Genomic DNA, 13,768 nt, shown 5'->3' with positions numbered 1-13,768 from the left:
ATTATGAGGACGGCTGGTAACTAACAGCTTTAATGTTATTACACAGCCTTCACATCACCTTCCTCGTTTTTCAGATGTACTTCAATATGTTCCTGACTATCTAACTGACTTAAAATGCTTTGGGAATGTTAATGATTTGCAGAACAGTGGCTACATCATAGCAGTGGCAATCTATGATCAGGTTTACTTCTTAAGACACATGACAATCTGCTCAATGATGATGATGATTCCGAGCATTGGTGATTAGATCATAGGAATAACGTCTATGAATTTTGAAAACGGGCGTATTTCTTTAACTACTCATCTAGCATCATCATCAGTCCAATACTGTTTGTGACCATTTTAGGCAACAAAAAAAAAAAATCTGTCTGGAGCCGAAAACATTTGAGCATTGTGATGAAGGTAACACAGTTTATAGTCTAAGTATATAGTATATAAATCTAATGCAGTCAGGGCCAAAGTGACAATATACTACAGAGTATTAGGGCCACATTGAGGGTAAAATATCTGAGATTTCCAGAATAATAAGTCATAATATTACGAGAAAAAAGTTGTAATATTGCGAGAATAAAGTCATAGCTTTACGGGGTAAAAGTGGTAATATTTAGAGAATAAAGTCATAACTTAACGAGAAAAAAAGTCATAACATTACGAGAATAAAGTCAAAACTTTACGAGAAAAATAGTCATAATATTATGAGAATAAAGTCATAACTTTACGAGAAAAAACTCGTAATATCGTGAGAATAAAGTCATAACCTTACGAGAATAAAGTCAAAACTTTACGAGAACAAAGTCAAAACTTTACGAGAAAAAAGTTGTAACTTTACAATAAAAAAATAAAACAACGTAAAATTACTACTTTATAAACTTCTGACTTTATTCTCATAATACTATGACTTTTTTCTCGAAATTTCAGATTTATTTATTTTTCCTCAATGTGGCCCTAATACTATTCGAGGTCAAAGCTTAACCATAACAATCTCTGAGAGTTTCCTCATGTTGTTGATTCCCGTCTACACACTAACCTGTTAGGTCCCAGACAAACTGTATCTCTCTCGACTACATCTGCTCTCGATGACTTGTGACTTGATTGCTGAAGTCTTATCACCGGATGTATCACTCTGTAATCTAGACCTCGTGATCACCACTGTGTTTACTGATCATCATCATCATCAAGAGCTTCACACTGTGGTAAATCTGATCAGAGGAGACTTTAAAAAGCAAACCCAGAGAGACTTCACACACACACACGCGCACACCTCAGAGAGTTGACCATGTGCGCTCTGCTATGAGACATCCTGCTCCATGGCGGCTCGGCACCGGATCACCAGCCTCTCTGCGCTGCTGCAGATCGGTCTGTTGTTGTTGATGTCGGCTCGGAGCAGCCAGAGACCGACGGAGGAGACATGCCAGTCCTGTGGGCCCCAGAGACCACCCGTGGTCCTCAGTAAGTGTTTTTTGCTCTTTAGTCTTGTTTTCCTGTCTGTTATGCAACTTGTTTGCCACCAGCTCATCAACAGCTAGCTACAGTAGACGACATTCAAGACACGCCAAACTCCATCCAAAATATAGCAAATTTAACAAATACTTGCATATAGCAAACACGTTATATAACCCTTAAAGTAAATCTCAACGCTTTTCAAATTATAACTACTATTTACGCAATTCGGCTACAAAATATTCATCAAAGTTGCTCATACGTCGTTTATATTTCAACTTTTGTACATGTTTGGCCTGTCGGTCTTCCTCCACCTACACACAGCCATTCGTCGTAGAGAGTAGGTGTTGACGAGGTTGTATGTCGATTTTTATTTGAATAAATGCAATTTTGAGTATTATTTTTGTGCCGAATAGAAAGCGGGTTCCCAACAATTCCGAAAATGTATTTGGCCATCGTTTGTTGAGGATGTAATCTCGTTTACAAGGAAGGCGTCTTTAAATTGCTGTATTTCTAAAAGGAATTTGGTTGGGCATCGTCAGGGAAAGGAACTCGATGATTATCAGGAAAAAAAAATGCCCTCATTACCACACTAATGTTGACATGTATTTGCGAAATTAGTAAACATGATATTATAAAGGTTTATCTTCTGTTCAGTGAGAGCTGTATGTGTGTGTGATTGAGTAAGATTGATTGTTTACAGTCAGAGCAGCAGCTGATCACATGACTGAGTAACAGAGTGACTCTCCAGCTCTGCAGCCAATCATCTTCCCAGGATACTGAGACAAGACTTTGTCTAATCATAAAATAATAATGTAAATTTCAATCCATAATCCAGGCTAAGAGCTATAACAACATCCATTACCAGCAATTGCTCTTCTTCTTCCACTCCACTATTGAAAGGGTCTTGGGTTTAGATGAATCTTATCTGTGATTGGCCAATATACAACCACAGCCTCTGTCTGTCTACATGAGTGAGTGATAAAAGCCTGTGTAGCTGCTTGAACCCCAGTGACCTCTTGCTATTGATTTGTGGCTGTGGTTAAACAGCCAGTGTGTGTGTATACCATCTGTGTGTGTATACCATCTGTGTGTGTATATACTACTAAAACAAAGTAAAGGTAAAAAGGACTCGTCCCTAAATTATTAAACATAATAGTGCTGCTATTACAAACCAAGTTCCTGCAGATTGCATAACATTGTGTAAGATAATGGATTGGTGTTATAACACACACATTAATGTTGCATTAGAAAAACGTGTTTCCTTTCTTTCCATCTGTCTTTAGCCAGATACGACTGACTGTCCTGTGATTTATATTACTGATAGTACAGTAGGTGCAAACTGCCATTGAACAAACCTTTGAGTGACTATTTGGTACTCAAATTCATTCCTACAAACAACTACAACCAGTAAAATATTAGGCTACAGTTATAGACACAAGCCTGTGTGTGGCTTCTGTAATTCTGTGTTTTGCACCCAGAAGGGCCCCTTCGACTATATACTAATAGCTGAAAGAGGCTAAACACCGACCATTTAGTCAGTGGGGGGGAAAAAGTTTATTTCAATTTTTTTTTTAATTTAGAACAGTGCTTCCCAGCCTGGGGTCTGGGCCCCCATTAGGGGGCGCCAAAGATCACAGGGTGTTGTCAAAATCAGATTTTCGCACTTGTAAAATTAAAACCATAATAACACACTTACTTGATAAAGATTAGACTCCACTAATATTATTAGTATTAGACTATTTGCAGAATTAGATTCCAGTGGTAGCTACGTAGGATTGCTTCCGGCTCGTGTGAAAAAATATTCAAGAACATGTTTTTATCTAACAAAATATTCTGCCTCAGTCCATATGTTGGCGTCTAGCCTTTCAAAAACTACATTTTCACTGCGGTCAAAAAAGGAATTTGCTCTCCCGCTTGCTGCACACAACGGGAGGCATGCATCTGTTTTAACGGGGCTGTCTAGCAGCAATCACCTTATTCAAATTGAGGATTTTGTTCGAGGATTTGTAATTTGTTTTTGACTCATTGCTAATGTGGCTCGTTGCAGTTCCGGGGGATCTGGGAAACCAGTTGGAGGCAAAGCTAGATAAACCCAGTGTGGTCCATTACATCTGCTACAAGAAGACGGACGCCTTCTTCACTCTGTGGCTCAACCTGGAGCTGCTGGTCCCTGTAGCCATAGACTGTTGGATAGACAACATAAGGTATGACATGGCTCTCTCTCTGTTCACATTCAGACATCAGTAAAGTACTGTTTGTCAGTTGGTGATGGATTTATCCACCTCACCAAATGCTCTCTTGTAAAAGGTTTGTTGATGTCCTGTTTTCACAGTTCTATGGCATCAGAACAGAGAAATCTGATGCTTTTCTCAGCTTTTACCTCTATTTTATTATGTGATGCTCAGTGTGGTATTTGTCTATGGTAAAGGTGACCAAAGAGGTTCTCCTTTGCTGTTTTTGTGGGGGATGCTGGATTTTGGTAAAAACATGCTGTGGTGCAAATTCCAAAAGTGCAAATCTGTGGAAATGCTGTCAATAGGATAAGGGAGTAGGTAGATGGGATCGATGAACTGGTTGACTTTGTGTGAACGGTTATCAACCTACATCAGAAAAACTGACCTTTGAACCGTCGGTTTGTCAATAAGGTATGGAACGAAAGGGGGATGAGATAGCGTTCCTTTAATGCCTCCAACAGCAATCCACTGAAAAAGACTTACAGGTCAGAGGTTGAGTGAGCCTTTTAGCCATTCAACTTATCTAATTACACGGCTGTGTTGAATACTCGATTCTGATTGGTTAATCACATCGCTCTGCAGTCTGTAATTTCTCTATAACAGACCGTTGCTATGTATAGCAGACCGTTGCTATGGGCACAGCTCTGATGTCAGACTCTGGCGTACCGTTTTTTTTCTCAAAATATTGATTTCTTAAGTAAGTAGCCGTGTAATAAGCGGGATAATGTACAGCTAGCGGGTCATCGTTGTGAAAGAATCCCCTTCAGGGCGATGAGAGACCCCGACGCGCAACAATGACCGGCTCGCTGTACATTATCCCTTACGTGTCATATTTTTTGTTAGTACCTCACTGGAATAAAATACTGTAATTTTCGGAAAATAGATGTTTATATAGCCCCGTTTTGACCAAAGGAACATTCCTGGAACTAAGAACCTTTTGAAGAACTCATTGCGGTTCGACCGCAGGGACCAGGGTCTAAATTAAGTTTAGGGGATATTTTTCCAGGGCCTTTTTACCCCCCTAAAAAGCCTTGGTCTGGGGTAGTACTTTCTGAAAGTACCAGGACTTTCGGGAAGGAGTTTGTAGGGATGACTGTCGCTGAATGGTGAAACACACACACAGCATGCTTTACTTTTTTAAGAGGCTGTAGCTGATTGTTTCACGGCGTTTCAGTTCTAAAGCACAAATAAATAACCATCAAACACTCAACAGATGATCCACTGTGGAGACAGAAGCTCTTAGTTTCATTTTCCTCCTCTGCATTTCATTCATTACATCCAACGAGCACGAATATTTTTTTCCAGCATATTTTTTAGATGAAACAGCGGAGACACTGAACTGCAGTTTTCAGAGTGCGTTTACTGCTGTGACCACGAGCAGTCCTCATCACATTATCATGTTGCTTTTTCATACATCAGCGGACTTATTTTCTTAATCTTCGCAGGTCTTTAGACCGCGGAGGAAACGCAGACGACAGAGGGCTGAAGGAACCTTTTAGTTTCTTGCTTATTTTTTGTTTATTTATTTAGACATGAGAACTGTGAGCTACAATATCTCCAAATTAGAAATTTGTTGTGATGCAATAAAATCGAGACATTTTGGAATAATGTTGAATTATCGCTCTGGATCCCTCGTGGTTTTACTTATCCAGGCTAACATGATATTAGCCAGATAAAATGACTGTTAGCTCTCATCTATGTGACTCTAAACTTCCAACTTCTTAAACTGCATTTAGAGGATTGATTGGTTTATCTTGGACTAAGTTGTCTTAGCTAACGACGTGCTCTTATTGTGAAATGAAAGCAACATAATTAGATAACTCGTATAACTGGCTGATCATATGATTACACTCGCATGACCGGCTGGCACGGCATTGTGGCCACAAACAACATGTTTATTGCAGATGCACAATAGAGCTTAGGAGCCACCCTAACCTCAGGGCAGTATAAAACCAGAGATTAGATTGGATGAGCATTTTTCAGCAAATTGAATTCTTTCAACTTTGCTGAATAGTCACCATGTCCACAAGTGACGTTTACATGATCATGGCGTTCCTGTAGAGCATGACAGTAGATCATTGGTTTACATAGAACAGGAACGCCCTCCAGTAGCTGCTGACTTCTTTTTTGCCCAGTAACTTTATTGTCCTGTTCATGTCGGTCAAATCAGTGGACACGCATTCGGTCTAAGTACAATTTAACTCACTTTTGTTGTCGTTTGCACTGTTAGCACCGTTAGCTCTTGGATGTATTAAGAGAACTGGATACAGCGTTGGAGGCAGGGCCCCGTTCATTCCTATGAAAGTTGCTCAGTGGCGCATGATGCCAAAATGGCTCGACTTCCATCTGGAAAAGTACCCGGATCTTCCGGTGAGCTGTTGTGTCCGCTCGGTCACAGGACTCGGTCACATGACTCGGGTCACATGACTCGGTCACAGTGTCCCAACGATTCAGCTATTATTGCATTTTACAACTTTTAGGACCTAATGAATTAAATAAAGGCTATTAGAGCTTGATTTACCTAAAAAAAATCAGTTACAGACGTCTCTTTCCCAATGTAAGTCTATGGGAAATGTCTTTTTGGGCCGAATGGCATCATGTGACGGACACAGGAGTTGTAGTACCACCGTCTGGCCACTACGAAAGTTGGCATCAACGACCGGCGCTCTTCCTTGGGGCTTGCGTTAGCTGTGCCGGCTCAGCCGTCGTCGTGTTGAGAGCCGTGCAGAGGCAATAGATTTGCTCTGAATTTTGTATTGATCACCTGTTCATACTTTCTGGTAAATTAGGGTGGAACTGAAATAATGTTGATTAGAATTTGCTCTATTTTAGGAAATAGCAAAGATCCAGTTTGAGTGCGCATCCAGCAACAACAGATTTATAGCTTTCGAAAACATCAGATGTCATTGTGGTTTGAAAATATGTTCCGCAAATGTTCGCTTCTGCTTGTAAAACCCAGACGTCTTCTCTTACATCTGCATGGAAGTTTCAGAGCTGGGGAAGTTGTTGTCACACACAACTCACACGGTGGTGGGAGGATGGAGATTTAAAATGGGAAGTGTTTCTGATGCCTCATAGTAGGATGTATTCGTGTGTGTGGTTCACCACAGATGCAGAACTGACACTGATCTAATTCTCCTTGTGACAATTTGTGTGTGTGTGTGTGTGTGTGTTCGTGTGCAGGCTGATTTACAACAAGACCACCCACCTCACCTCGTCCCCGCCGGGTGTGAACATCAGTGTCCCGGGGTTCGGACAGACGTATTCAGTGGAGTATCTGGACCCCAGCAAACGCAGTGTTGGTGAGTTAAAGGTCCAAAACCACACAGTTCTTTAGAGAAGTGACAACTGGGCAAAATGTCTTCACTCTCAAGGTCTAAATGGGTCCTCACAAAGATACACCAACAGGAATCCGATTATTACTTTTGTCACTGCTCATGTGTTGGGTATGAGACTGAAATGTGTGATTTATTTTATTCTTATCTTGTTTGTGTGTGTCTGTCTCCTAGGCATGTATTTCTTCACTATAGTGCAGGCGATGGAAGAGTGGGGCTACACCAGAGATGATGATGTCAGAGGAGCTCCCTATGATTGGAGGAAAGCCCCGAGTAAGCAACCGTGCACACACACCCACACACACACACACTTACATTCATCCCCTGAGCTTTTATCTTATCCCTGAATGATGAGCCCTCACCTGTAAAACCCCAAATAAACAGTTTCGTTCTTACGGTTTTCATCACTACAGAGAAATGGATGCGATGCATTTTCTGTGTTTTTATTTAGCATTAAAAGGGACAGTTCACCCCAAAATGAAAAATACATATTTTTCCGTCTTACCTGTAGAGCAATTTATCAATCTAGTTTGTTTTGGTGTGAGTTGCAGATTCCTTGAGATGTCAGACGTAAAGATGTCTGCCTTCTCTACAATATAATGGAATTAGATGGCACACGGCTTGTGGTGCTCAAAGCGGCAAAAACATACATTTGAAAAGCTCAACCGCAATGTTTCATCCCAGAAATCATGACCCGGTTAATCAAGATAATCCACACACCTGGTTGTGAGCAGTTTCATGTAGGAACTACATGATGCACGCTTCCTTCTGTGTGGTGATCTGGTTGGCAGCTGTAGAGAGAAAATAGTGTGACACAGATATCAGAGGAGATGCATGATGCAGTGTGATAATAAATTACACCAAAACGTTAAAAAGAACCAATAGGTCTTTAATAAGTTAGTGCCGGTGCCTGTTTAGTACCGGGTTTCGATACCCATCCCTAGGCGCAACATGAGAAAACAAAAAAATAAACAGTGTTCTTGCCAGTCATGGAAGTTATGGGCTTTTATTTTGAAAGGGGTATTCTAGGCAGTGAAATAGGGATACGTAACCATGGGTAGTGTAGGAATTTTCCCCATCAGGCCACATATTTCAAGCGGTCCACTCCCTTTAGAGCCTTAACCAGGAAGGAATCAAACTTTAAGTCTTGGAAGCGCTCCAACCTAATAATGGAAATACAGGGACGTTCACAGCAGGGCCAGTTGGGGAACGTTGGTTATTAATTTTCTCTGTTGTTCTTTTGTCCTCCATCAGATGAGAATAAAGAGTATTTCCTGGCGCTGCAGCAGATGATTGAAGAGATGTCGGCGAAGGCCGGTGGGCCCGTGGTGCTCATCGCTCACAGCATGGGCAACATGTACACGTTGTACTTCCTCAACCAGCAGCCACAGGCCTGGAAAGACAAATACATCAAAGCGTTCATCTCTCTGGGACCGCCGTGGGCAGGGGTGGCCAAGACCATCCGCGTTCTCACCTCTGGTAAGAGATGGAACCGGTGTTTTTGAAACAGTTTTCGTGTACTTATGAAGGGGGTCTGATCCTGCGTTATGTTTTGTAGTATAGAACCGTTCTCTTCCTGCCGTCCTTTCCGTCAGGAAAAGTCTGGAAGAATTCACAAGGTCTTTCTTGCATAAATAGTCTCTGTGCCTGTGTAACACCATGAGATTAGTTGTTACTAAATATTCACATACATATATTTACAACTTAAAGGTGTAACTGTCACGTAGCTAACTGAACCAACTGACAAAGCTAACATTAGCTTACCAATACAGTACATCTTTTAGGTGTCTAAAATACGTTTTGCTGCTGGCCCCCTCCACAGCAGTACATTGCTTTGCTCCCGTGCTGGTACTCCTGTCTGTTTCTCAAAGCTGGGGGCGTGCCGACCGTCATCTACTGTATGAGAAACACACTAACTATGGATAAATACCTCATACAACCCCACTTCAAAAAAATCTGAACTATCCCTTTAAGTAAGCTCACTACACCACTACACGTGAAACCCAACTTGCACTTTGAAGGCAACCTATTGCTCTTGCGTCAAAGCTTGGTAGCACTGGCCTGGAGCTTAAACAAGAGACTAATGTCCCATCCCCTCTGATTAAGACATCATAGATATGTTTTATTTGTCCGAATAAATATCTGCTGTCTGATGTGGTCAATGCTGGGAAACAAAATCTGAGCGAAATCCAACAGTTGTTTCTGACCAGCTGTGAGCAAACGGCCCCCTGAGACCCACTCGCTAATGCTAGTTAAATGTGCTTCAAAGATGCCTTTTTAACCTTTAGTCTATTGGTATTTTACCATTAAAGATCTCTTGAGAATGTCATGTTACTGGGCAGGGAAGTCCCTCAAATTTTCAAACATTGAGCCATCAAAGTAGGAAGTTGACAAGTGCCGTTTTGCTTGTGATAGGAGCAGACTGTGTAATAATGTGTAGCAACTGCTCTCATCCACCCTTTGTTCCTCTATTATTATATTACTACAGAACTGCTGGTAAATGTTTTACAACTCGATCCTACCTGTAACCCTGACAATACTGTGCAATACGTTACATTGTATATTTATGTCATGTGTTTCAGGTGTGTCTCTCAGGACATGAGTAGTGTTTTATTTTAGAGAAGCCACACAATGAAACTGTCCTGGTTGGTTCTGGAAATTCTCAGCTCAGTTTCAGTTCTGTCACTGGTTTCTTTTCTCTACCTACAGGTGATAATAACCGCATCCCAGTGATCAGCCCGGTGAAGATTCGCTACCAACAACGTTCTGCTGTGTCCACCTCCTGGCTGCTCCCCTATGCCCACTCCTGGCCCAAAGATCAGGTCTGTGTGTGTGTGTGTGTGTGTGTGTGTGTCTGTGTCTGTGTGTCTGTGTGTGTGGGGGTGGTCATTTTCTTTCCTACCAGGGAGACTTCAGTTCCTTCCTGTCTTTCTTTGTCACATTTAGTTTCCGGCTTTCTCTCTCCTTTCCTTTGTTCACCTATCTTGGCTTTCCGAGTGTTCAGTATGTGTCAAAAGTGGACATTTTCAAATCAAAACCTAGCCTTAAAACTTCACTTATTACTATTTGTTTTTTTTAGGGCTGTCAAATCGATTAAATTATTTACCGGATTCGCGATTAATCGCATGATTGTCCATAGTTAATAGCGATTAATCACAAATGAATCACATTTTTTATCTGTTCAAAATGTACCTTAAAGGGAAATTTGTCAAATATTTAATACTCTTATCAACATGGGAGTGGGCAAATATGCTGCTTTATGCAAATATATGTATATATTTATTATTGGAAATCAATTAACAACACAAAACAATGACAAATGATTATTGCATTTAGCATAAAAAATGTGCTCAAATCATAACATGGCAAACTCAAGCCCAACAGCTGTCAGTGTGCTAGTGTAGCTTTAAAACTAAGCCCACTACAACCTAAAAATTGCAAGTTGCATTAACGCGTTAAAGAAAATGGTGACATTAAAACAAATTTGTGTTAATGCATTATTATTGTGTTAACTTTGACAACCCTTTTGAACATACATCAGAGTGAGGAGAACTACCTAAAATGAAAAATGTATTTGACGTGTACTTTGACTCTTTAGTTTGGCCCTTTCCCATCCGCTAACATGGAGGAGGTGGGATGTATGACCTATATTTCAGCCAGTCACCAGGGGGCGATTGAGATGACTACACTTTTGGGGAGCTGTCATGTCGTCCACCTTTTATATACAGTCCAGGGTTTATATCTATATACGGACAAGGCCTATGGAAAGGAGGCTGGGTCACGGGCCGACATTGGGTATGGGGTATAACACACGTGCAGTGTAACTGAAGCTGCGCTGTGATTAGCTCAATTTCGGCGAGTGCAGACCAGATTTCACTGCATGTATTATACCCCCAAACATATGACGCGTTGATGACGCGTGACCCAGCCTCCTTTATGTAGGCCTTGCATACGGAGCGGGACCTCTTCACAGTGCTAGCCGTCATGTTTCTACAGTAGCCAAGAACAGACAAACCAAACACTGGCTCTAGATAAGACCATTCTCGTTGTTGCATTGGCCACCGTAGTTCTCCTACACGCTCGGCAGACGGGAGAAGTTTGAGTTTGTTGCAACTTGCAACAAGGTCTCTTCACGGAATGCACTACCAGCCAACAGGCTCAGCATGTTGGAATAATACAGAAAAAACAAGCGTAAATGGAGCTATCTTGTTTTGTTCGAAGGAAACATTGAACTATCTTTGTGTGTTGTGTGAACGTAACGTGTTCTTCTTAAGCATGTGGTAGAAGAAACCAAATCAAATCATTTTTTTCTCCATCCGTCACCAGGTCTTGGTGCAGACGCCCACCACCAACTACACCGTGCTGGACTACAAGCGCCTCTACTCGGACATCGGCTTTGAGGACGGCTGGCTGATGCGGCAGGACACGGAGCCGCTGGTGGCCAAGCTCACGCCCCCCGGCGTGGCCGTCCACTGCCTGTACGGCAGCGGCATCGATACGCAGGAGGCCTTCCAGTACTCCGACAAGTTCCCAGACGTGGAACCCACAGTGGTGATGGGCGACGGGGACGGGACGGTGAACCTGCTGAGCGCTATCCAGTGTAAGCGGTGGGTGGGGAAGCAGAAACAGCCTGTGACTTTAAGAGAGCTTCCAGGTAATGAACATGTGGACATGCTGTTGAATTTCACGACCGTGGCTTACATCAAGTCTGTGCTGTGCCCGTGATGCTGGCTTTAACTGAGGCTGATGGCGGTAGCCCCCCCCCCCCCACCACACACACACACACACACACACACATGCACACACACACTGTAATATTTAAACTGACACACACACACACACACACACACACTCTGAACATTGACTGCCAAAATATCCCTCTGTACATGCCACATTGCTTAAGAAAAAGTATTTAAATTTTGTAGAACTGCAGGATTAAATTAATTTTATAGCTATAATCATACTACTTATGTTAATGTCAGGTTGTTTACTGTTAGGTAAGCTTCAATACAATGACTTTTATATTGCTCTCAACTTTTAAAGAACCCGAGATTTTACCTACTAAATCCACGATATAATGATAAAGGCAGGGATATACTGTATGTGCCACTTTCCTGAGTTATTAATCAAAGTCAGATCTTTTAATTAATGTTGTGAAAACAATTTCTAAACTTCTTTGACTCTAATGTTGCTGAACGGTAGAGCACGTACTGTTTTCCTGTCTTTCTCAGTGCAACAGGTCACATGTTCCAGTGCTTGTATGTCTTCAAAAACTACTCTTAATTTTTTTTGTCATATATATAGTGATCCTTTTGTTCTTTTTTGCATGAAGCCAAAGTGTAAGTCCCCGATAGTCTGAGGGCATTGTTTTTATCGTGTTGTGCATATTACATGATTCATGAGCTGAAGGACTGGAAGCATACCTCGGATGTGGAAGTTAATTTTAGTCACGTTTAGGCCGCTCAAAGGTCAAACAAAATCTTAACTCAAAGTCCACTTACTAGCTTTTTCAGGAGCTTTAAATCGCATCTCACGGTCTTAATCAATAAAAGAAGTCTGCCTCGTTCTTTGAGTTTGCTCTATTCATTGATGCACCAGAGGTGCGGTTGAAAGCTCCAGAAAACGCGAGTAAGTGGACTCCTAGTCATGATATGTTTTGTCAAACTCTTGAAAATTTGACTCAAACATTTAAACAAAAAGATTTGTCAAAAATACAACTTACATCAAGGTTTAATTAATAGCTTTTTCTAGGGCTTTCGACTGCATCTCATGGTCTTCATCAGTGCTCAGTGGTTGTAGAGATAGCTCAGTTGTCCTGACCAAAGTTACATGCTTTATCTGCTGATGAACATCATGAGATGTAGGTCACTTTTTATTTTGTCAAACTCATGTTTCTGAGGTCAAGAATGAGCTTCCAAGCTCAGTTTTCGAAGAGTTTAAACTAATCAAATTTTGCTCCTGATTTTTTTTCTTCACTTTCCACTTCATGTACAGTACATTTTTGGTGGTTTTACATATTTTGTGCCCAGGTTTGGTTTGGACCAGGTGCCGAGACGGACTGGATTTACACAGGAACAAATGAGGGGCCTTTTTTTTTATTGTTTTAAGGTAGAAATTGGACCTTTTCTTCATTTGTTATTTTCTCTGCAGAGTTTAAAACCTGACTCCTTGTGGGCGTGAGTCAGAATCTGTCTAACCTGAGTGATTGTACTGTGCCATCCAGCCCTCTCTGGGCCAGACCAAGATGATATACCAAATGTCATATCTGCTGTGAACTATCAGAAATGTGTGTCATAAACGTGTTGCCTTCTATATAGTAAAATATCTCAAATATTCAACCATTGACTTGTCTTTGTGTATTTAATCCCTCATACATTTTGAAATAAAAATACATTTTGTTTTTGTGCTTTAAGACAGTAGAGCCTTAGAAGGTACAGTGTGTAGGATTTGGTGGCATCTAGTGGTCTGGTTGCACATTGCAACCAACTGAGGACCCCTCCGCTCACTCCTCCCTTTCCAAGACTGCGGTAACGTGAGCCGCCGAGTGCAAAATCGTGGTAACGCCGATCATCTCGCTCAGAGGCCACCCTTACCATAATAACACTACTTTAGGAGCAACGGAAGTCAGACGGCAGCTGGCGGTACCATGGTTTTGCATTCTGCTGCTCACGTTACCACAGTTTCACAAGCGTGTCGGCGAACTACAGTGGCCTTCAAATAACCTAAATATGTGAAAGGCTCTCTCTAAAGCCAGTG

At 41.6% G+C, this 13,768-nt stretch overlaps 1 protein-coding gene across 1 annotated transcript; it reads left to right on the top strand.

The window, feature by feature from the left end:
* Nucleotides 1–1,157: 1,157 nt before the first annotated feature.
* pla2g15 (phospholipase A2, group XV) lies at nt 1,158–13,350 on the top strand. The gene is made up of 7 exons (XM_074632153.1): nt 1,158–1,449; nt 3,491–3,647; nt 6,861–6,979; nt 7,187–7,285; nt 8,267–8,491; nt 9,722–9,834; nt 11,339–13,350. Exons 1-7 carry the CDS (start codon nt 1,308–1,310, stop codon nt 11,735–11,737), a joined length of 1,254 nt encoding a protein of 417 aa, XP_074488254.1. The 5' UTR covers nt 1,158–1,307; the 3' UTR covers nt 11,738–13,350.
* The last annotated feature ends 418 nt before the right edge of the window (nt 13,351–13,768 follow it).

This window comes from Sebastes fasciatus, chromosome 4 (genome assembly GCF_043250625.1).
Source record: "Sebastes fasciatus isolate fSebFas1 chromosome 4, fSebFas1.pri, whole genome shotgun sequence".
NCBI classification, from domain to species: Eukaryota; Metazoa; Chordata; class Actinopteri; order Perciformes; family Sebastidae; genus Sebastes; species Sebastes fasciatus.
This window is presented reverse-complemented; position numbering and strand designations above follow the sequence as displayed.